The 21,829-nt window shown below is 43.9% G+C and overlaps 2 protein-coding genes across 5 annotated transcripts; both read right to left on the reverse strand.

Moving 5' to 3' along the window:
- Positions 1-449: 449 nt before the first annotated feature.
- FAM161A (FAM161 centrosomal protein A) lies at positions 450-10,958 on the reverse strand. Of its 3 annotated transcripts, XM_082307146.1 has the most exons (7): positions 10,884-10,958; positions 9,604-9,851; positions 7,959-9,143; positions 7,372-7,539; positions 4,375-4,474; positions 3,189-3,343; positions 450-2,573 (listed from the first exon to the last, which is right to left on the reverse strand). In XM_082307146.1, exons 1-7 carry the CDS (start codon positions 10,944-10,946, stop codon positions 2,117-2,119), a joined length of 2,376 nt encoding a protein of 791 aa, XP_082163272.1. In that variant the 5' UTR covers positions 10,947-10,958; the 3' UTR covers positions 450-2,116. The 3 variants fall into 3 exon arrangements, with proteins under 3 accessions (XP_082163272.1, XP_082163273.1, XP_082163274.1); XM_082307147.1 differs by lacking the exon at positions 7,372-7,539; XM_082307148.1 differs by lacking the exons at positions 3,189-3,343; positions 4,375-4,474; positions 7,372-7,539.
- A 1,597-nt stretch (positions 10,959-12,555) lies between these two features.
- Positions 12,556-20,325, reverse strand: CCT4 (chaperonin containing TCP1 subunit 4). 2 transcript variants are annotated; one of them, XM_082307151.1, is made up of 15 exons: positions 20,188-20,325; positions 19,999-20,145; positions 19,491-19,543; positions 19,146-19,235; positions 18,268-18,376; positions 16,860-17,002; positions 16,037-16,158; positions 15,818-15,950; positions 15,306-15,445; positions 14,915-15,011; positions 14,501-14,611; positions 14,088-14,218; positions 13,746-13,980; positions 13,031-13,144; positions 12,556-12,722 (listed from the first exon to the last, which is right to left on the reverse strand). In XM_082307151.1, the coding sequence occupies exons 2-15, from the start codon at positions 20,114-20,116 to the stop codon at positions 12,708-12,710; spliced, it is 1,611 nt and encodes a 536-aa protein (XP_082163277.1). In that variant the 5' UTR covers positions 20,117-20,145; positions 20,188-20,325; the 3' UTR covers positions 12,556-12,707. The 2 variants fall into 2 exon arrangements, with proteins under 2 accessions (XP_082163277.1, XP_082163276.1); XM_082307150.1 differs by having other exon boundaries at positions 19,999-20,325.
- Between the last annotated feature and the right edge of the window lie 1,504 nt (positions 20,326-21,829).

The raw sequence follows: 21,829 nt of genomic DNA on the forward strand, positions 1-21,829 counted from the left end.
ATAGTAAATAAGGTTAATATAGTAAATATAAATATACACAGGTACCCAACTCCTTCTAAAACCTAAAAAACCCCATTGCTTTTGCTACCTCTTTCCAGTTCAAAGGAGGTTTAGTAATAGTCTCGTAGTAGTTCAACAATTATATATTGATGTTCTTTTAGAACACTTAGTTGAGTCCTATCAGGTCTTAAAACCAGATTTTTTCTGATTTGAAACCTCTTCAAAATAATCTTTGAGAAAACCATAATTTAGAGCTGCTCTGCCTTCTTTCAAAAAACCTGATTTACTAAAGAGACAAATATGAGTAATGTGTGCCTACGAATTCAATAACATTGTACAGCTCTTCAGAATTATAGAATACTGACAAGCACAAGCAAACCAACCTTGAGTTTATATTGTGGGGTTGTCAGGTATAACTGGAGATTGTAAACGGTGATTTTTGCTTGTGAAGTAATGAATCATTTTTTCATGTATGACATATATACAATGGATAGTTTAAGTACAAAGTAAGTTTCAAATTCATATTAGTTATGCTCACACTTCAAAAATAAATAAAAGCAATAATGATAATCTTCCAAACATTGTTACAGTTTTTCAAAGTCAGGAGGAAGAAACAATACCAGATTTAGTGCTCTTGCTGGAATGTGGAAGAAAATAATTTAAAAAACCTTATTTTTTAATTAAAAAAAGTCATTACAGATGTTTTTGCAAACCTGGTAGTTTTAACAAATGCATTTACTGTTCAATGAATGTGTTTTGAGCACCTGTGCAATGCTGCATTATAATCTGTCCTGACAAAGCTTGTTTGTGGTCTGGTATTACTTGCAATGTTGCATATGACAGATTAGCAAGAAAGGTAGTAATAGGAGGAGAAGTTGCTGTGGATACAAAGAAGAAACAAACAAACAAACAAAACCAAAACCCCCCAAACCTTCCATTTGTATTCTTTGTTGTGTAGAAGCTGAAGTCCTGAGTAGCAAGTGTGTAAGAAAAGGTACTAGAGCACTTCTTTCCATACTTTCATGCAGCTAGAGTTGCTGGGCTGCATTTTTATCCGATGTAGTAAGATTTTGTCTTTACAGTGTGTTTACTGTCTCAATAAAGAAATCTGAAGATTAATGTCAGCATTTGTTATTATGTTGTGAAGAATGATTTTTACATGATTATGGGAAGAGCTCTTCAAAACAACGTGGAGTTGAAAGAACAGTTTTGGGGCTTGGATAGTCAGTAACACAAGATCTGCAGCATAACGTATTATTCTACTAACTTGTCTACCTTACTTGTCTGTAAGTGTTAAAAATCCCTGTGAAAGTTTAAGTGGCTTCTCTGTGTATTCTAGGCATTTTTTCCTGTCTAGGAAGAGCAAATGCAATACTGTTAATATTGTAGTTGGACAACGTAGTTGAATTGATACAACAGCTTGTTTCCTCTGAAAGCAGTAATCTTTTCTGGCCCTGGCACTCATCTGACCCATCACTGAGCCAATTCAGCTCACTTAAGTGGGTAAAGATGAACCTCGTGGGAAGAGGCGGGGAGACTTGAACAGATTAATGTGGCCATACTGTCTAACTGCACCACAAGTTGTCTTCCTAGCAGCTGCTCTGCTAAAAACACTCGGAGGTCTTGCACAACAAACCCTTGTCTATTTATTGCCATCCTAGAAGCTGTTGCAGAAGCAGACCCCAGAAGTACTGAAGCATTTGAGACTGGGAGGCACTGATAATGGCAAATGACTACTCCAAAATCTCATCTGGTTTTGCCAGCACGTAGAAAAGCTGGACGTAAGACCTCAGGACTTACCAACGCAGTGTGCAAGTTGTTGTTATTAAACAGAGGTTGCAGTTCATTTTCTACACAGGTGCACTAATGTTACAGAAGACTAGAATAAAGAAGATTAATATTAAACTGAATTATTTTCTTGGTGGAAATTAGTAACTTGATCTTCCTTACTGGAAAATAGACAAAATTTCTGTGCTGGAAAGACTGTTAAGCAGAGAGGTTTAAATTCACAGAATTTTGTATCAGTAGCGAAGTGCCAAGTTTTTCTTTGGTGTCTATTTCACTGCCAGCAATGAAATAGGTTCCTGAGCCCCAGGCCATCCTGTTTGCCTTCCTTTCAGTCAGCTTCTTCATCGCTGGGTTTGTCTTCTGAGTCATCATTTTCATATTCCTCATCCTCGTATCTGAAGGCACCCTCAGCTTCAGGGTCAGACTGACCTTCCTCTTCACGCTCATGAGACTGGTCAGACGGAGAGCTGGATCTTGACTGATCATTGTCCTCCTCCTGGGAACGGCCAAGCGACAGGACTGCCTTTGCTTCCTCCTCCTCCTCCTCCTCTTCACGGTGCTGGTCTGAGGGGGAACTGGACCCAGCCTCCTCTGCATGGCAAGGCTGATGAGCGTAAGGGCTAGCTCTTGCCTCTTCCTCATCCTCACTGGACTGGCCATCCCAGGTGGAGGTTCTGACACCTTTTCTCCTCTCGTCCTCCTCCTCACAGGACTCCTCAGACCGAGGCCTGCTGTCAGCTGCTTCCTCAAAGGATTCCCTTTCTTTCACTTTATCCTTCATGACTCTGAAAAGACAGTTTGCACGTGTGATTTTATTTTCAGGTAAGATGCTTTCCAGTAGGTTTTAAACTACCTTCAGGTCGTTTGTACTAGGACAAATCCTGGTAGATGTGGTTGGGGTGGAACTGGGGAGGGAAAAAGGAAGGGGGGACACTAGAGTCTCCTTTTATGCAAGAAAGTAGCTCAAAAGTATTGCTTATATATTTCAATTTTTTTATTCCTGCTTCCTTCTAAATCATAACACCTAATGGATATTGAAAAGTATTTTTTATAAGGCTTATTTTAAAATTTCAGTAAAGGTAATGCAGAATGAAGTGACTTACTAGCAACCTGCCAGAATTTTTGGTGAAAGGAACAAATAAAGTGTTTTTCTTCATTTTTCTTTGAAGTGCGTTACGTAACATATCCAGTGGTCTCCTCTGTTTTATGAAATAATATTTAATTCAGGAAAAAGATAAGAAATACATACTAATGCTAATATTAGTGAAGCTAACTACACAGTCAAATATTTACCTGGGAAATACCACAAATAATTAAAAAACCCCACACCTACACATCAAAAATTACTTTCTAATTACTAGGTATGTAGTGGCACAAAAAAAGCCTTCAGTAATCTCTACCTTTCTCTGGCATCAGTGGAGTTATTAAAATCTTCAGCACTGGAGCATTGTAGCAATTTAGTTGTTTGTCCTTTCTTTGAAACAAACTCTGGGCATACCCCCAGTGCTCTCAATCTGTTAGTATAATGCTTTTCTGCAGCTATTCTGGCATTTTTCTGTAGGAAAACCACAATTGTTATATGTTATCTAAATGCATTAAATGCCCGTCTTTCTGATACTTTTATATTAATGCTCTGTTTCATTAATTGCATCTGACAAGCTGAATGATTATTCAGTGCAGGTAAGAATGGCAAAACAACACTTGGAAAACTTTACACCAGATTTTCCTTTTCTGTAGTAGTTTAAATCTGCTTTGCTCCCTGTGCCCACTGGCTAATGAAGAGCTATATATTCTGTATAGAACTACTGAGGGAGGAGGGGGAAGATGTGGACGTGTAGAAAATCAGATGTACTCTTCCTAGGGCTTCTCCCTTATCCCCTCTCTCCTCCTCCTCTGTCTTCCCTCTCTGGGACCTGCTGCCCTAAAAAAAAGTAGTATTGATTCACTACCTTAGTGCTGTTCAACAAACTACATAGATGTGTATCTCTGCCTCTGAAACCGAGGGTGTAAATTCTGTTCCTCCAGGTAATGTCTGAGTGAGGAGGACTTGTCCTCCGATCTACGCAGATGGTCCTGCCCCGCAGCGATGGCAGACCAGGACACCTGTGCAGACAGAAGGGATGGGGGAACCGGTGATCTATGACTTGCTGCCTCTCTGGGGTTTGGAAACAGGTCAGGGACCACACTACCAGCACAGGGTTGTACTGGAATGGAGAGATGAAAATACTGCATCTGAGCTTTCAAGTAGATACTAAGAATACTCAGATTTTCTTATCGCTTCTTCCCCAACTTAAACCTCCCACGTTTCTGCGGTAAATTTTTGTTGTGTTTCGAGTTAGTCATTATAACTGAATTGGACAACATGTTTAGGACAGCCATCTTGGTTCCCTGTGCAAGCCAGCCGTGAATGTTTAGTCACAAAAATTAGTAATATTTATATGGAGATGGGGCAATAGAGATTAAAATGGACAAATACTGCTCTCAAAAGTATTTTTCAAGTATCTTCTGCGTTTGAAATGTCTGACTACAAATGCCTTATGTGGTATTTGAAGATAAGATTAAGAAGCAATACAGAAGCAAGACAACCTGAGTGACTCTTTCAAAAAGCAATGGCCTTTGATTTACTCTTTCTTCCATTTCTTGCAACTCTTGCAAATATTCTTGCATTCTCTGCTTCTCATAATTCCTAAGGGAAACAGAGTACGAGAGAAATTATTATTAATTTATAATACAAGAAGTAATTTTCTACAGGAGCTGAAAGTTAAATTGCTCATAACAAACTAGATATTGTCCTACTTAAAGATACATAAAAGGTAAATTATTTTATGGTGGTTACAGGGTCTGAGGTGTATTGTCTCATTTTCACAGCAATTGCTTGCCTGTAAGTACTGAACAAAACCGTCTCAGAAGTAGTCGCTTTGGATACGCAAAGAGGTCGTGGCTAGTGAGGTTAAATTAGGGACTGTTTGGATTCTTAAGATTTTTGGATGCTTAGGTTTTTTTAAGTTTGGATACCTAGGTTTTTTTAAATGAGGATTTCATACAGATATTCTAGTTGTTCTAAGCAAAATTCAACAGTTTGAAATGACTGATGAAATCAGAATGCACCATACGAAATGAATATCATTAAATAAAAATTGGTACTTCAAGGTAAAGTTTGATGATAAGAATCTTGCTACGTTGCCAGTCTGTCTCACAGGAGGGGTTGGCCGCATTCTGGATCCTAGTATGCTTTTATCCCAGTCGATTTGTCGAGGGCCCAGTCAATATAGCACGACGATGAAACTGTTGATTCATCAACTGAAACGATATCTCGGATCACAGCAAGCGCTAGGTAATCCACGTAGCACGGGCTGTAATCCTCCGTGTGTGACAGAGACGCCTCTTTGTGAGGTTGCCTCTGTACGGGGCCAGCTCTAGCATTACGAAGTCAGACACTTGAGGGCAACTATGAGGGCTAGGGGGCATTTTACACTTCTGTCTCCTCCTGCCTCTCTCCCTTACCGTCCTCTGAATTTCTGCGATATAGCTGTGCATGAAGGCAAGTTATTCACCATTTTGAGGGAGGGAACTTCATTGTTGCTACTTGCTTGCTCTCTTGGGCGGCTTTCTACAAACCTAATTATCTGTTAGAAGAGCACTTACATTAATATACCTTATTACCCAGCCTATGCTGAAATAAGCATTATCAAGTTAAGGACTTGTACCAGCCTTAATGCATCAGCACTAGGGAAGTAATCTTGCTTTATAATAGCATAATTTTATGTGCAGACAAGAATTGGGCATGAGCGTTTTACAATACTCCTGAAATCTGATTAAGCTAAATACTGTAATGTGAAGTCTGCTGTTGAATGAACTCAAATCAAATCTGTAAGCACACCTACCGTCTCAATTCTCCACCTTGCTACTGTAACGCAAATTGTTTTCTGCTTCTGTCCTAGAGTCAGCAGATCATCTGCCCAAGGACACTTACATTATAAAGCTCCTGTTATTAACCGTATCTGCTGGTCGTGTTGCAAAAGCAATTGTGCTTCAGCTCTGACTCTAACAAAACAGTTAGAAGGGGCTGCCCTCTTTGACCTGCATCTCTGCTCTCCGGGACCCTGTGCAAGCCCTGCTTCTTCCAGACCACTGCTCCCTCCTAGGTGTGCTTTGGCTTCAGCCGTCTTTGGGGGCGGTGGCAGGCGGGCATAGATGTACGCTGGATAGTCCCTGATCGCCCGCGTGGCCAAGCAAAATGTTTGTTGCAATGCCACTTCTAGCACATCCCGGCTGAGCCGCTGCACTTCATGCTTTCAGCACGTGAGAACACGTGTGCTTCAGTTTCTGCTGTTTTCCCTTTCTGGTCACAGTGAAGCAACATCGTGAATAACCATTATAAAGTTTGCTGGTGGAACAATGTGCGGTATTGACTTGCAGGTGGTGCTGCAGTATTTTAGCACATTTGCTTATGACAGCCCAGAGTTTATTAAGAATAAACCCACAATTTTCTCTTTTAGCTATAAAGAAAGAAGAGACCCACGTAAAGCAGAAAGAATGAGGAAACCTTATTTGTTACCTTTCAACTCAGCCATAAAGACAGCCCTAGCCTCCACCCTCACTTCAGAAAGATCTCTATCGTGGACCATGTTCTAAACACCTTAAAGCTTAGCATGGTAACTTAAAAGTTGCTAGTCCAAGCTGTGAATCTTGTAATCAGGTGTATCTCATGATCATTCACCCTTGTATTGTTTTGCCCTACTACTGTCAGTTACGGGCAGTTTGCCTGGTTACTGGAAATTAGGATTCATAGTCGCTGCCCAAGAATCCTGCCTACGCGTGAAGCAACAGGGGCAGACCAGGGCCACCAGGCCAAGACAGGTTATAAACCTCACTAAAGACTCGTTCAAACAGGACTGACTTTTTTTCCCCTAGGATTAAAAAGAACAGGAAGCAGAAATGGTTAAATTAGCCACAAACACAAGGTCAAGCAGCAATTCTGGAGTTAGATCAGCAGCAGAGAGCTGGAGCCATCTGGACTGCCAGTTTCCAGCACACGGAGAAGGCCCTGATGTTTTTCCCTGTGTCCTGCTTTTCTCAGTCCTATAGAAAGTCTTTGAATTTATATCTTTACTAAAGGTAACTTTGGCTCCCATTCCTCCTAAGCACCAGCAGCTTCCTGGTCAGCTGGTGATACATGTGCTAAGTTCAAATAATATTCCTGCTCTAATTTTCCCTCTTAAGCAGGGACCTGCTGGGACAAAGAAGTGAATTGTGAAATGTTAACTACACTGTTCCTTTTCCATTTTTTTTTTTAAACTTTTCCTCTTTACTTGATATGTTAACTGAGAAAACACAGAAGTCTCCTGTTGGCTAATCTATAAATACTATGAGGTAGAACATACAGATCAAAATCATTAGAACAGGCAACAATTTCCCAGTCGAAATACTAAACTTGGCCACTTTTTTTACTAGCTGCTTGTACAGTGTATAATTTATCAAATGTATAATTATGTAAACTTAGACTATGCTATTTTTTACGTTGTATGTTTAACATACAACGTAGAATGAGAGGTTCAGGATTCGGGGAAAGCAACAAAATACCTGAATGTTTTTAATTTGGATTTAGACATCTGAGCTAGGCTCTGATGTGGGTCATTGGCCTCAGCCCGAGTCGTTACAATTTTCTGGAGTTTTTTCGTTCTTTGTTTCTGCTTTGTTCTGTTCCTTTTTTGTTGTTCTTCCAGCTTTCTCTTTTCCTCAAGTGAATTCCTGGGTGGAAAAATAAACTAAGGCTGAATTCATTTTAAATCAAGAGCAAGACTTCAAAGGGAGCTTTGGCAAAGGAGATTCAAAAGAGAAGAACAGGGTGAAAACAGGGTCGGCGTAAGAGGACACGAGGTATGTGCCGTATTAAGGGATTCAGGCATCTCCTGGGAAGCGGCAGTCATTTGTCCCTTTCCTGTGGGTGTTCGGAGAAAAATGCACTATGTTTCTTTAACAATCATAAACGCTAATTAAGTAAGTCCTATATGTAAAATATTTTAAGTTTTCTGTTATAATGAAGCCCTTATATTAATGTATTAAGTCCTAAATTCAGCGCATGGAAGAATTGACTACATATGTAGAAATACAAAAGAAATCTACTCTTAAAGCATATAGAAAACGTAGAGCATCACTAAAGTAGTCACCTTATGGCTTGTAGCCGTCGTCTTGTGGATTCTGTGATTTTTGGCGATTTAGATTCTCCAAATCCTGGGAGATGTGCGTTTGCACTCGAATGTCTCATTTGAGGTTTACGTCTTGGAGAGGCATATGGCCAGCGTGTTTCTTTCAACTTTTCTTCATCCTCTTGAATGTCCTTCAAAATCTTCCCCTTGTTTGAGGGAATATATGGAGTACGAAGATCGAAAGGTTCACAGACTGTGAGGTGTTTCACTTGTTTTTGTTGCAGGAGCCGTTTCTGAAATTTCTGGTGTAGTAGTTCAAAATCTGGAACTTTTGATTTGATCTTGGGTTTATGTTCTGTTTCCTTTGGTTCCACGCACTTGTGTTTCTTCTTTTTACTGGTATCTTTTAAAGCCAGTCTGCTGTTGGGCAGAGATGAATTACGTAGCAACTCTTCAGCTCTCATTCTGATCCTGATTTCTCGGTAGAGCTCCTCCTCCTTTAGCTTGTCGTTAACAGCTGGACTATAAACACATTTAGGAACTGGTTTTGCTTTGAACAGTTTTGTTTTCTTCTCAGGTGCAGAAAGGTCTCTTAATTGCATTTTCCGAATTTCATTCCTTTGCTTCTCTCGTTCAATGAATTTAAATGGCTTCTGAGAAGCCAAGAGCTTGAGTTTGCTTCTCTCTTTCACAGACCTCCTGCGCTCTTCGTTCTGTTGCACGATTTCACGGTAGAGCGGAAGGAAGACGGCAGCAGGCACTGGATTGGCTCGGAATTTTTTCTGACACTCTGCTTCTTCCTCTAGTTGCTGCTTCAATAAGTTATTTTCCATTTCAATCTGTGACTTTGATTTGACATTCTGTTCTTTCTTCCTCGCTTCTCTAATAGTCATCTGGAAAGGCTTGGGCACAGTAACTTTTGGTGACCACGCTTTCTGTTTCTTCCGTATCGTTCTGAAGACTGGTGAGCTTGGCAAGCTGTGTTTGGTGCGGGAGATGTAGTCTTCCACAGAGAAGCCGTCCCACATTCTTTCAATCCGTTCCTTAGCAAATGCGGATGATCCAGTTTCACTACCATTTTCTTCAAATGCTAATTCTCTGTCAGACCCATCAGATATACTTGAGCCTACGGGATCACTTAACTCAGAGTCTGAAAAGCATTTGTGCAAATGTAGAGGCTGATATGAGCTCTTTTCCCAAGTTGGCCTATAAAAAAGGGAAAAAAAAATTCTTTTGAGTCTAGTCTGACATTGATGCAAAGCCAGTAACTTCCACTTTAATATACCACCATTAGGAAAAAAAAAATTAACAGCACTTGTGGGGAAGAAGAGAGGGGGGGGAAAAGAAGAGAAAAAAGCAGCACAGTAGGTACTCACACCAGATCATGGTTTTAAGTAAGTGCTGATCGTGAACAAGTCAGCACTTCAGGAAAGGCACTGTGCTCTGCTGAACAAGTTGTCGAGTCTCTGCTGCACACACACTTGCAAATCTCGCAGTCCGTTAGCAAGGTGAGTAAGCATTTTTATTATTAAAGCTAACTTTTCTGTGATTATCTGCTTATAGGAAATGGGAAAGTAACACTTCCCAGCCCTCAAAACGCCTGCTGTTTTACAGATGTCTGCGAGGCATTTGAGAATCGTCAGATAAAAGGTACCACCAAACTTACCTACAACACACGTTAGAAGCAGCCTTTTTCTTGTCCGAGGCTTGTACTCCTTTTAAATATAGTTTATTCCGATACATACTTTCTAATTTTGCCATGGTCTCCAAGTGGGCGTTCTTCAACTCTTCCAGCTTCAAGTAATATTCTTGATTTGAATCGCACATTTTGGAAAAGTCTATCCACTTGTCAGGGTCTCCATTTAGAGAGAGGGTCTGCTCTCTGTCGGTATTTGAATCCGGATCAAAGCCATCCTAGAAGAGATGTTTGACATTTGCTGTTAGAGGAAAGGGGAACAAGGTTCTTAATAATGCTTTATCCCAATTAAGTCTAACGAATGATACAGTAATAGCAAACAGAGATACCTGTATACAAATGTTAATGCAGAGTTAGATGGAATAATCTTACTGTGTAATAATTTCTGTCCTAAGGGTCCTATTTAAAGCATGTAAAATTCCTAAGTCTGTCCCTGTAATCCATATGTTTATACCAGGAAATATGATCAAAGGACTTATCAAAAGAAAAAAGTTTCAACTATTTTGTAAAGTGCAATTGTTGCTTGATTACTACGCAGCTCTAAAAAAGCTGTTATTTGAAAACAAACAAAACCACAACACAACCTTCCCTGCCTCCCGTTTCCACAAGCATTCTCAAAGCAGTCCTTGGCTATCTTGGGCACAAACGTTTGTTCCCATTCCCTAACTTACTGCGAAATGAGAGCTTACACCTCCCACACGGTCTGTGCAGGTAAGCCCATCCTTTAAATATTTTTAAAGCTTACACAAGTTAGAGAAGTTTATTAAAGCAGGTTAGTCTGCGTTACAAAGCCTTCCTTTATGTTATTTTTAAGCATCGTGTTTGAAAAAAAAAAAAAAAAAATCACAGGACTGGTTTCTTTATCCAAAAATTAGAAGCATCCTTTTCCACACAGAGGTATCCTAATAAGCTTTGACATTCCCAGGAAAAGTCTTGTTTGTGCTCCCTCAGGTTTTCACGGCACAGGTCCCTAACTCGTTTTTCCTCTCGGGTAGTGCCCGAACCGCACGGTCACCGCAGCTACGTTACCAACCCGCTGCGGACCGCCCAGCCACGGGCGCCACCCGCCGCCAGCCTCGCCTCTCGGGCCGCCGCAGGGCCCGGGCCCGGGCATCGCCGGCTCCGCGCCGGCTCCGCACCGGCTCCTCGCCCGCGGGGCCTAACGCGCTCGCCACGGGCCGCCCGCCTCCCGCCCGCCCTCCGCCCCCGCTCGGGGGCCCCGCGCTCGCCCTCCCCGCCCCCGGCGCTACCTGCGCGGCGGCGGCGGGCGGCGGCCCCGGCTCGCAGCGGAGGCAGGAGGCGGCCGCCTCCATGGCGCCCGCTTCCCCGGCCGGCAGGGACAGGCCGCGGGCCGGGGGAGGCTCCTGCTCCGCCCGGAGGCGGCCCGTGGAGCGGAAGAGGCGGGCGAGGCCCGCGGCCGGCGCCCCGCAGGCAGGGCCTGGGGGCGGGCGAGGGGGGCCCGGCCGCAGGCTGCCGCCGTCGCCCGCCTGCAAGGCTCGCTCCCTGCCGTCTTCCGCCCTCGGCCCGCCGCACCGAGCGGTAGGTAATGGTTTTGCAGGATTTGAGTTGGAACTTGTAACTCCCTCCCGGCCGAGCCCCCATTTTTTTACCCCCTCAAGTTATTAAAGAATCTTCTCCTGTCTCAAAGCTTGTACTTCAGGTGAGAATTAAGATCACGGAATCAGGGTAGAGCGGGGCCAGCAGGAATGCTCCTCCACCTCCGCAGAGGCGCGCCCCATTGCTGGGCCGAGTTGTTGTAGTGAAACTACACGCTCTTCCTATCTAAAGCAACAGGTGAAAAGATTAAATCACACACAGTAGTTATTCTAAGTCTTGTCAAAAATTCAAAGTTTGTGATGATGGGGAAGGAAAACTTTAATACCTAAACTAAAAGAGATCATTGCTGGAGGTAATCCTGTGGGGTAAGGTATAATTTGTAATTTTAAATGGCCAATAAATAACTCATGCAGAGCACTGATGCCTAACTCTTATTTATTTATTAGTATTTTGAATTATTCTGAATGTTCTACTTAGCTAGCGAAGTGATAGGGAAGTGTTTCAACAATAACTGGTCAGTGAAGCGGTAGGAGTTTACTCAAAAGCTACAGATTTGACTGATCATAAATGGGAATGCGAGTTAGAGTCATGGAATACCCCCAAAGAGGAGCCTGGTCGTCTCAGTAGAGCGACAACGAAGAGGGAAGGGTTAATTCACAATTTCAGGCTAAGAATTAGAAGTTGAAAAATGTTTATTCCAACTATGAAATGTAACATTAACAACAAATTAATGAATCCTGGGGCAGCTGGGATTTTCCTGGTAGCCGAGAACCCCCGCGTTACCGCTCACCCTGACGCAGTGACACAAACCATTTCCTTCCAGTAGCAATCGATTTTAGTGTCTATTTTATGGCTTGTTTTATAAAAGTGTAATTTGCGTTATTATAAAATAGTGCACTTTTTGACTTCTCAGCCAGTTGAGGGGAAACCAGGTAATTTGGGGGGTAGGAGGGGGGGGTGTGGATGACTTAAGCTGCCCAAAACTTTCATACCAGGGGTTTTCCTAAACAGAACTGGGAGCTGACCACCCCCCCGCTGGAAGCAACCAAAAGAGCACTTAGAAGTGGTTGAGAGACGGACCTGCTAGCCGCAACTGATGTTAAATAAATCCCTATTAATAAAGATTTCTACCTATAGTAACATTTTATGGAAAGCCTGTAGAGGCACGTTACTAGAGTGCAAATCCAAGGGTGTTCTTAGAATGTATTCCAAGAGCTCATTATTTGCTGTTCAACTTTTCAGAGCACAGAGAAGCCAATGTAACAAAAGGTTTACCTTATTTCTAGCAAAATTATGAAGCAAAGACTCCGGTAGCCTACTGCATGTTTATTGATAAACAGCATCTCCTTTTTGAAAACAGTTTGTGGTTTGTTTTTTTTTTAAATTAATGTGATAGAAGTACATAAGCCTTTAAGTGGACTTTAAGACCATTCACACAGGCGCTTGTGGTGAGGAAGCCACGTTCCAGCGCGCGGGGAAGGGGCTCTAGGGCACGGCCCCCGCTCGCTTTGCTCCGCTTACCGAGTGTTCACCTGCAAAGAAGAGTTCACACAGTCAGGCCTAAGAAGTCTACAGGACACGCAACAGTTACTTCTCCTCTCCTCAAATATCCTGGGTTTTTTAGTCGCTTTCTTAACTCCTTACTTTAAGATACAGTATTTATAACGCATTTAATTTTGTTCCAATCGCAGTTATCAGAAGGCCAAATGGCCTAAGTAGCACGTAAACTGAGACTACTACCCACCAGCTGTATTTTGCAGCGGAGCAAGTTAGATGACACTAACTACCCTGCTGCTTGTGAAAGAAAGCTTAAACAAAACGCTACGCAAACACTACTTACCACGTCATCGATCTTAAGAATACTGCGCACGGTTTCTGTTGCCAGAGTCAGTGCGCTCAAAGACACCAGCAGCGGCTGGACAACCAGCTCCTCCAAGATGTTGGAAATGCCCCCCTGCGAGAACAAGCAGCTTTTACTTTGCACAAGTCAGACTAGGGTTAGGTTTAGCAAGTTTTCTTTCAGTAGAATCCCGAGAAGGGGCTTAAATTAGAGTATCAAAGGGCTCGTACTCGTCTGTCCTCAACGGGAATATGAGGGTAGGCGTCTTCTCCCCCCAAGCCCTTAATGTATCCAGTCACAATTAGCCAAGAGAAAAGATAAACGTGGTTGTGCCAGCTTAAAGATGCTGACGACGTCAAAGGAGCCAGCCCGCTCTGCTACTTGTAGCCCGTGGGCACCTTCTGCTGCAGATAACACTGATGGATCACGCCAAATGGATCGGGTTTTGTAGCTGAAACCCTGTTTTTGAAGAGACACGGGAAGTTTCTTGTCCCGTGGGCGTGGCATTGAAGTGTCTGCTATTATCAATACTCGGGATAAGCCATTAATGCCTCAGAGAACAAGCTATCATCTACCTCAACGCTGATTTTAGGGAGAACACTGTTATGAGACGCAAACTTGCCCCCTCCTTAGTTTCGCCCTAACACTGAGCATTATTCCTTTTAAAGCCCAAGTATGTTTTAAGCAATGCTGCGCCTATACGCTTCCTTGTTACCTTTCTGACGTTAATGCCCGCTGTTTTCTCTCCTTGCGCGTGCCTGTTTCTCAGCTCCGTTACCGTGGAAATGGGGTTGAGACCTGCGTTTTCAGCCAGCGTGGAGGGTATGACTTCCAGCGCGTCCCCGTACGCGCGGACGCAGTACGAGTCCATGCCCCTCAAAGTGCGAGCGTACTCATTCAAGCGCAGGGCCAGCTCTATCTCCGGTGCTCCGCCTCCTGCGATTAAAGCTCTGAGGAGAGAAATTAAGAAGCAAACCTCATTTTGCATAAGCGCACAAATGATTAGCTTTCCGTATTATTAATATAATAAATCACTCTAACCAAACGGAGGCGTTACCTCTTCTTAACTAAGCATCTTATGACACACAGGGCATCATGGATTGAACGCTCGGCTTCTTCCAGAACAAGTTTGTTGGATCCACGTACCACAATGGTTACAGTTTTTCCAGGGTTTGTGCAGCCCGTAATCTAAAACAGAAAACCAAACACTGAAAAAGACTGAAAAAAAAAAAAAAAAAAAGCTCTGGACAAAAAAAAAGGGACTTAAGTTGGTATTTGTAAGATCTGTAACAGCACTGATGTCTGGCTAAGCAAAACCACGACACTTCCCGAGTCGGTGGCTACTCGGGGATTAGAAGTAGGTACTTAAACGTAGTAACTTCAGTATTAAAAAACCCATTAAAATTAGCAGTTGTTATTAAAATAACTGGCAGATGTGAAGTAGGTATTAACATGTTGTCACTCCCTCACCTTTATTAGTTTCCCAGAACCGTTCAAGTTGACCTCCTCTGCCAGCTCCGCAGACCCCAGCATATCGGCAGTAAACTGGTCAATGTGAGCGACAGGCTTCGTTCCAATCGTCTGGAAAAATAATGGGGGGGGGAAAATCCAGAACCTGAACTGCAGAGTCAGCAAGTATAGGGCATAACGTTCTTCTGCAGGTTGCAGTAAAACGCCGTGAGGACTACGGCTTTTACATCTGTCCCCAGTCCTTCTAGAGATGGGACTGCTCAACAGAACAGGAATGGTTTTTAGGGAAACGTCTGCTCTTACATTATAGTCAGAACATGAAACTCGTGAAAGTGTCATGATAAACCGGCACTGGCTGGGTACTTAATTTTGGGGTAGACTTTATTTAACAGCCATTTATAGAACTCACTTTACCTTACATATAAACTCAATGTCATCTCTTTCAATGTCTTTAACCACCATGATCTTCATTTTGTTCAGAAAATGGAGGGCTAGGTCACTAAGAGCATCCCTAAAAACAAGAGGGAAGTAGTCAGTCCACCGTGCTATTTTAGTAACCGGCTCACACTACCCAACCACGTGCTTACCAGCAGCGCTGAAATTAGACTACAAAGCAGGGGTGTCACGAAACTCAAAATATAGGCAAGCCTCGTGCTTTCTAAAGGTACCGTCACTGCTGCAGCCAGTCCGACACTCCGCCGAGTGCGACTGTCAGTATTCGGCTTCCATTTCCCAGCTATTCCAAACAATTCCAGTTGTTCCCCCCCGACACGCACAGTAAGCCGGTAAATCGGTAGGAACGTACCGCAGAATAGACTTCTGAATCAGCAGCACATTGCATCCAGCCTTCTTAATTTGCTTAACTAAATTTAGAATATAGGCTCTCTCTTCACGCAGCACTCTGTCCATTTGAGCGTAATCAGAAACAACTATTTGGTTGTCCATCTATTTAAAAGAAGGGAAAAAAAAAGAGAAAAAAGAGAAAAGCAAGTATTATGAACAATGGCTGACTTTAAAAGCAAGCACGTTCTTTAACTTAGGAGCCTGTGATTCAAAGGAAATCAACATAAACAGTGAAATGTCTTAGCATAGATTGTTTAAATGATGAGAAATACTGGACTTTTGGACTATTTTCTTTCTTACACCAACTCCAAGTTCTTTAGGAGTTATGAGTATCTATGCACTACCCAGCAGACCTTCATTATAGCTGTGGAATAGAGCTGACATTACAACATCTTACAAAAACGTGTTATCGTTACGTTTGCGTCCCCCCAGTACTACAGCAAAAGGTTTCGCTCCAGTCACAGTTTAACTTACATCTGTCTTTGGAGCAGACAGGCAGAACTGAATGAGGCCAATTTTGGCTTTTTCCACTCTGGTCACACCGGTATTTGCCACCTTCTGAGTCAGGACTAGGCCTTCAACCAGTTCGCAGTCGTCAATTGTGCCCCTGGAAACAAACACTCCATGACTCCGGCGCTTTGGGAAGCTGATTTCACAGGGACAAAATTCATCAAGTTACAAATGGTTTCTTACCCCAACTTCTTAACAATTTTAATATCTCTGAGGTCCACGCTACTAGCTGTAGTTGGGTCAATCACCTTCATCACTGCATCCACGCTCATTGGAGAGAGTAAACTGGAGTACTGACACACAACCTGAGGGATTTAATAGTAAAGAAAAAAACCAGCGAGAGATTTAACACTGATAAACAGTACTTTCGAAATAACCGTCATTGTATTTCAGTGTTTGACTGCTGAATTTTGAAACAAAGCCCGTTTTCCCTCCCCGTCCATCAGCCAGATGTCTTAACACGGTATCTTCTTAATGGCTACTCCATTTAAAGGAAAAAGCAGCTATGTTGGTGGGAAAACCTATGCTTAGGGACTTACGGAAGAAACTTGAATTTCTCTTTCTTAGACCCTTAAAACAAAAGACTTTTGAGAGCTTCCCAGATTACTCTGCTGGAAGGGAAGCCTGCACACTTCTCCAGATTTCAATGCTGTTTGAGGAGCTTCTGCCACGTGAACAAGAACTGCCTACACAAAAAGTTGGCAAAAGCTCTCCGCATCCCACCTGATTTTTCTGCTGCTGTTTTCAGTTGAAGCTTGTTTATTTTACACGTAACATCTAAGATCGCTAAATATTTCAGACTGAAATTCAGTTTGAGGGCTTTGATTTAATCTCAGTCAACCCTGGCTCTCTGAAAAGTCAGTCTAAGAGAAGGTAGCTATGTCTGAAAACCAGCTAGATTTACGATCCGCAGGCTGTTCTTAATAAGCGAACCGTAGCACGGACTAGGAAAAGTCGAAGGCTCAGCTAGTCCGGAATTACTAAGTTCAAGTATCAGCCATCATACCTTCGAATTGAGCGAAGTAGTCGCACTATTCAGCAAGGTTTCTCTGTCGCTCAGTTCTACCGGCTGCGCCATGTTGGTCAAGACTTCAATACCTTTATCCAAAGCTTTCTGGAATGACTCTGAAATGATGGTGGGGTGAATTCCTGGGGACAGCAACAAAAAGCTGTTAGACAGGCATGCCTTCCAACCGATGGGTTTTTGGTTTTTTTCCTTCCTCACCCTCTCTTTCCATTTTAAGATTAGAGAGACTCTCATGTCAGAGCAAAAATGTGTTGTTCAAGAGTATGTGACCTCCCCTATTACTTTCCACTGCTAAAGCTGAGGAAGCAAGCTATAATGTTCCTAATAATTTGTCCTCAGACAAGCACAGCGCATTTCCCTGCAACGCCTGACATCCCAGAAACACACTTTCCCAAAGTTTCGTTTATCCTTGGCATTCTTAAAGCTGCCGCTGTTCAGGGAATACCTGCGAGGAGCCTGACAGCGATTTTATTTCAGATTTTCAAAGACCGGTTCCCCACAGTTCTGTACAAAATTCCTTGATTTCTCTGGAGTGTGCGACATATCCTTTATCTTTTCAAAGCAGGCAGCTTACGGGCGAACCGTAGATGGGCATCTTTGAACACCTCTGATGGTGGAAGATGCTGGGCTGCTGCTCCAGCAGCACCACCGGTACCGGGAGAGGAAGCAAACGGAAGCAAACCCTTGGTAGGGACCAGCAAGAGGACAGCAAGCAAAACGGTGTTTTTTGAGATGAGACAAGTGTAGGTAAACTGCTATAAAGTCCGGATCTGAGACAAAAAAAGAACTCTGCAGGTCCGATCATCGTTACTCTACTTCCAGCGCACACAGGAGCGCACGTGTTACCTGGCTGGACAGCTACAAAAGCTCCCGAACTGGACGGAAGCAGACTACCAGAGAACGTCCCGAGCTAATGGAACAGAACCTGCATTAACCACTGCCTCCCATAACTCACGTCTTTTCCTGACCAGACTTTCTCAAGGTCCCTATATTCTAACTGATGGGAGGTGATAAATTTGCTGAGCATAAAAAAACCTGTAGAACCACTGCTTCCAAATTTCATTTATACCTTCTTACACTATCTCTCTGTCCACGAGAGAAATAAAAGTATAATCAGGGTGAGTTTTTACAAGGCAGCATTCATCACATCATCCAGGCGCTACTTCCTCTATCAACAGTAATGCATTCCACTCAAAGCAAAAAGGTAATTTTTAGTTTTCCATTTTTAATCGAAAGTGGGACATGAGGGAAACCTGAACGTGAAGACTCACGTCACCTTTCACGTTTAAACTGGAAACAGCTACTTTAAGCTTCACTACGCACGTGCAAGCAGACAGAGGACTTAACTGTGTCCAGTCATGTTTTTGTATTAAATACACATATTTACCTTTCTGAAGAAGTCTGGAACAGGCATCCAAAAGAGCTCCAGCAATGACAACAACAGATGTAGTGCCGTCACCCGCTTCAATATCTTGTGCTTTTGACAGCTCTACCAACTAAATGACAAATTACGGCAAAAGTTTATATATAATGCTACTTAATTGCAAACACCGACAATTAAAAAAAAAAAAAAAAAAGATATTCAAGAATGCAGCACTACTGAAATCAACCTTAGTATGAGGACTAATCACGCCTTTCCTAATCTGAAGTTGGTACCTCTGGCACCTTGCTTGCCATGCCTGCACACCTATTTGGCGAAGTACAACTGCTGTGAAACAGATCCCTCACAGAAGCAAAGCAGCTTTTCTCCCAAGCTTAAAACCGATCGCACCTATCTAACAGGTCTACCTTTTCCTTTCCTGTGGCAGGGTCACGGGAAGCTCGTTTCCATCTCCAGCCACAATCAAATCTGAGAGGTCTACATTTAACTTCTCGAAAGACCAGGCTACTGCATCCTCGGACCACCCGACCACAATGTAATTAATTCGCTTCTTTCATTCTCTTCTGTCCTAGCAGTTTAGGACATCACTGACTTTTTTTCTCTTAGATGAGAGAAGAAAGTTTGGGCTAGATTCTTTTACGTCTTAAAACATGTCCAGAGGGACTATGCATAAGGAATACCGGATAAGAAATAAGAACTTGGAACTCTTCAGCACATCTTACAATCAAAATAAATATTCCTGGAGCACACTGCCCAAAATTTCTTGCTCTGTCACTAGTGGGTAACGCTTCTCAAATCCACATGAAATGTTACTACGTTGTTTTTTCCCCAGAAATTAAGCTCTTACACATATCATTGCCTGAGCAATGGAAAAAACCACTTACCATTTTGGCTGCAGGGTGCAGAACCTGCATTTGTTTCAGAATAGTAGCACCATCGTTAGTGATTGTCACATCTCCTTTAGCATCCTGAATCTGAGAAGGAAGCGGAGGAGCATAGTCCTGATCAGTAACTACAAATCTTTAATTTAATTCAATACTCAATGTAAAATATTTTTCGCGACAACATTATTTCTCAAACCGAGATGTGCATTTAGTTTACACTTTCCCTTAAACAAATGAAATTTGGAAAAGAATTTCAAGGCAAAAGATGGCATCCTATATAAAACATGTTGACTTTACAGTATTTCAGTCAGCTTAACGTTTTAAAAATGTGAGTACAAGGCTTACCATTTTATCCATTCCCTTTGGTCCGAGGCTTGTTCTAATTGCATCGGCAACAGCTAGGACCAGAAAAAAAATATGTCTGCAAGTTGATCCAAAGAACCACAAGCTCTCACTCCGTCATTCTAAACATTACAGAATGGTCGAATCGTTTAGGTTGGGAAAGACCTTTAAGATCATCAAGTCCAACCGTTTCTCCTGCAAAGAAAGCGTCTCCCAGTATTAAGCGGTTCCCGGTTATTTTGCCAGCACTAAATCATGCTTCATAGTAGAATGATATAAACCGCTGCAATATCAGGACTGATTCCACAGCTCTTTTTTAAAACAATTACCGCCCGATCGCTTGATTACAGCCATTTTAAAACGGAGTAGTACCGCAGGAATCGTACACGCCGAGTCACCCGACCAAGGCTTGTGTCAAAGCCCCGGCACAGCCCCCCCCGACCGGCCCCGGCCCCGGGAGCTGCCTGCCGCCTCCCCGCAGCACAAAAGCGGCTGCCGCCCCTCACCTCACCTTTCCCGGCGGCGATGTTGCTGAAGCGGATCTGGGAGGGCTTGTCCCGGTCCTGGTAGGTGCCCTTGGCCCGGTTCCCGGCCCCGCCATGGGCTTTGACTCCTGTGTTCTCCGGCATCGTCGCCCAGTCGCCGATGGCGAAGGATGGGCCCTGCGGTCCGGGCCGCCCCGCCGCCGATGGAGAGGGATGGCCCCGCGGTAACGGCCGCCCCGCCGCCGATGGAGAGGGATGGCCCCGCGGTAATGGCCGCCCCGCCGCGAACCTTCCAGAAGGCGCCGCCGCCGCCCGCCACCAGCAAGACGCGCCCGGGTCCTTGCTGCCGGCGCCGGGAGTGACGTTGGGCGGGGAGCTGCCCGCTGCGCGCCTGCGCCCTGGCGAGGGAGAAGGGCAGCCCTGCCGGCGAACGGCGCGGACGCCTAAAAGGCCCCGCCGCCGCTTCTAGGCTGAGCCGCGCGGGGGCCTCGGGAGGTTTCCCGCGCAGCGGGGTGAGGCGTTGAGGCGGGGAGCGGCGCGGGGGCCGCTCGCTGTGAGGGAGGCCCCGGGGCCGGCGTCCGCCGGGGGCCCCGCAGCCCGGGCGGCAGCCCCGCCGCCTGCCCCGCATCCCCGCCGCCTGCCCCGCAGGGGGAGCCGGGGCACAGCGGCGCCGGCTCCGGAGAGCAGAGGAATGGAGGGGTACGTGGGTTTCCTCGCCTATGAAGCAGCTGGTGGAAGGGTCCCGCTGGCAAAGCGGGCTCTCTGAGGGAAGGTGTTTCCTGAGGACGCCTGGGGTTATGAGGAGGGATAACTTTCCTTGAATTAAAATCCCTGAAATCACTCGGTTGGTCTTACCTGTTGCTGCGCAACCTGTGTGAAATTCAGCTGCGCAGCTAAGTTAAAAACACTTGACAGGTGACGGTTACAAAGCAATTAATGTTGGTGGCACACAAACCACTAGCGGTGGATGGGAGTGTAGCTGTAACTTGTCCTCCTTTCTGGTCTGGGCCAGGGCCAGGCAGGCCTAGTCTTTTGCCTTTATTTGTCCTGGTGTGGCTGTCTGACAGTTTTTTTTCCTGCTATGCCATCCCAGCTGTTTTAAGTAAGTTTTGAGCACCTGATTTCTTATGTTTTGCAGAACCTGTTACCAAAAAGGATTTTAAGCAGCAGCTTTATTGCAAGTGAAGTTAAACAGACTTGAATTACATGAACAGAAAAAATGTATAGTTTCTGGTAACACCCTGACCTTCCCAGATGTCTGAGGGGCTCTTATTTCAGCTGGTACCACCGTTGTAAAAAGGCAGGCTTCATTATCAATAAAAGTAATGCTAGAGTTGAAAGGTAGCTTAAACCTCTTAGGGTGATCTTTCCTCAACTACTGTATTGATATCAGAAGCTTCTGTATGCTTGTCTTTTTAGGGATTTCTGAATAGCTATTTAAATTATTTTCTTCACCTTGAACAGAATACAAACAATACAGTTTAGATGCAAAGCGCATGCTTGAATCCACAAGGTGAATTAATTCTGTACTGTGTTCAAAGCAAGACACAAAATAAGACACAGCAGCTCAAAAGAGCTCTGACTGAAAGGAAAACACCCAAGTAATATCTAAACCATATAATTTTTATGGCATACCTCTTCCTGACTGGATGTGAAAAGTCAGGATTTACAATATGGCAGTGCCAGTGAAGTGCTCCCGCGTGGAGACAGTTGTACAAGAAGTGTGTCCCTGCACTAGCAAGGTGCTGCTGACGTAAGACAGTGCGTCGTAAGAAACAGGCAAAGGATGTGAGCTCTTGAGCTTGTTTTCTGTTTCCAAGCATCTGCATCTACATCAGGAGCTCGTTGCAAGTGAAA

Source organism: Platalea leucorodia (assembly GCF_965183815.1).
Source record: "Platalea leucorodia genome assembly, chromosome: 3".
Classification (NCBI taxonomy): Eukaryota; Metazoa; Chordata; class Aves; order Pelecaniformes; family Threskiornithidae; genus Platalea; species Platalea leucorodia.

Coding starts and splice junctions, on each gene's coding strand:
- FAM161A (XM_082307146.1), bottom strand. CDS start 10,946: ATGGAGGCGGCCGCCTCCTGCCTCCGCTGCGAGCCGGGGCCGCCGCCC. Junction 9,144..9,603: donor GCTTCTAACGTGTGTTGTAG/GTAAGTTTGGTG, acceptor CCTTTTTTATAG/GCCAACTTGGGAAAAGAGCT. Junction 7,540..7,958: donor CGACGGCTACAAGCCATAAG/GTGACTACTTTA, acceptor TTTTCCACCCAG/GAATTCACTTGAGGAAAAGA.
- CCT4 (XM_082307151.1), bottom strand. CDS start 20,116: ATGCCGGAGAACACAGGAGTCAAAGCCCATGGCGGGGCCGGGAACCGG. Junction 15,446..15,817: donor TGTCTGCTCCAAAGACAGAT/GTAAGTTAAACT, acceptor TCTTTTAAATAG/ATGGACAACCAAATAGTTGT. Junction 15,012..15,305: donor ATTCAGAAGTCTATTCTGCG/GTACGTTCCTAC, acceptor TCTTGTTTTTAG/GGATGCTCTTAGTGACCTAG.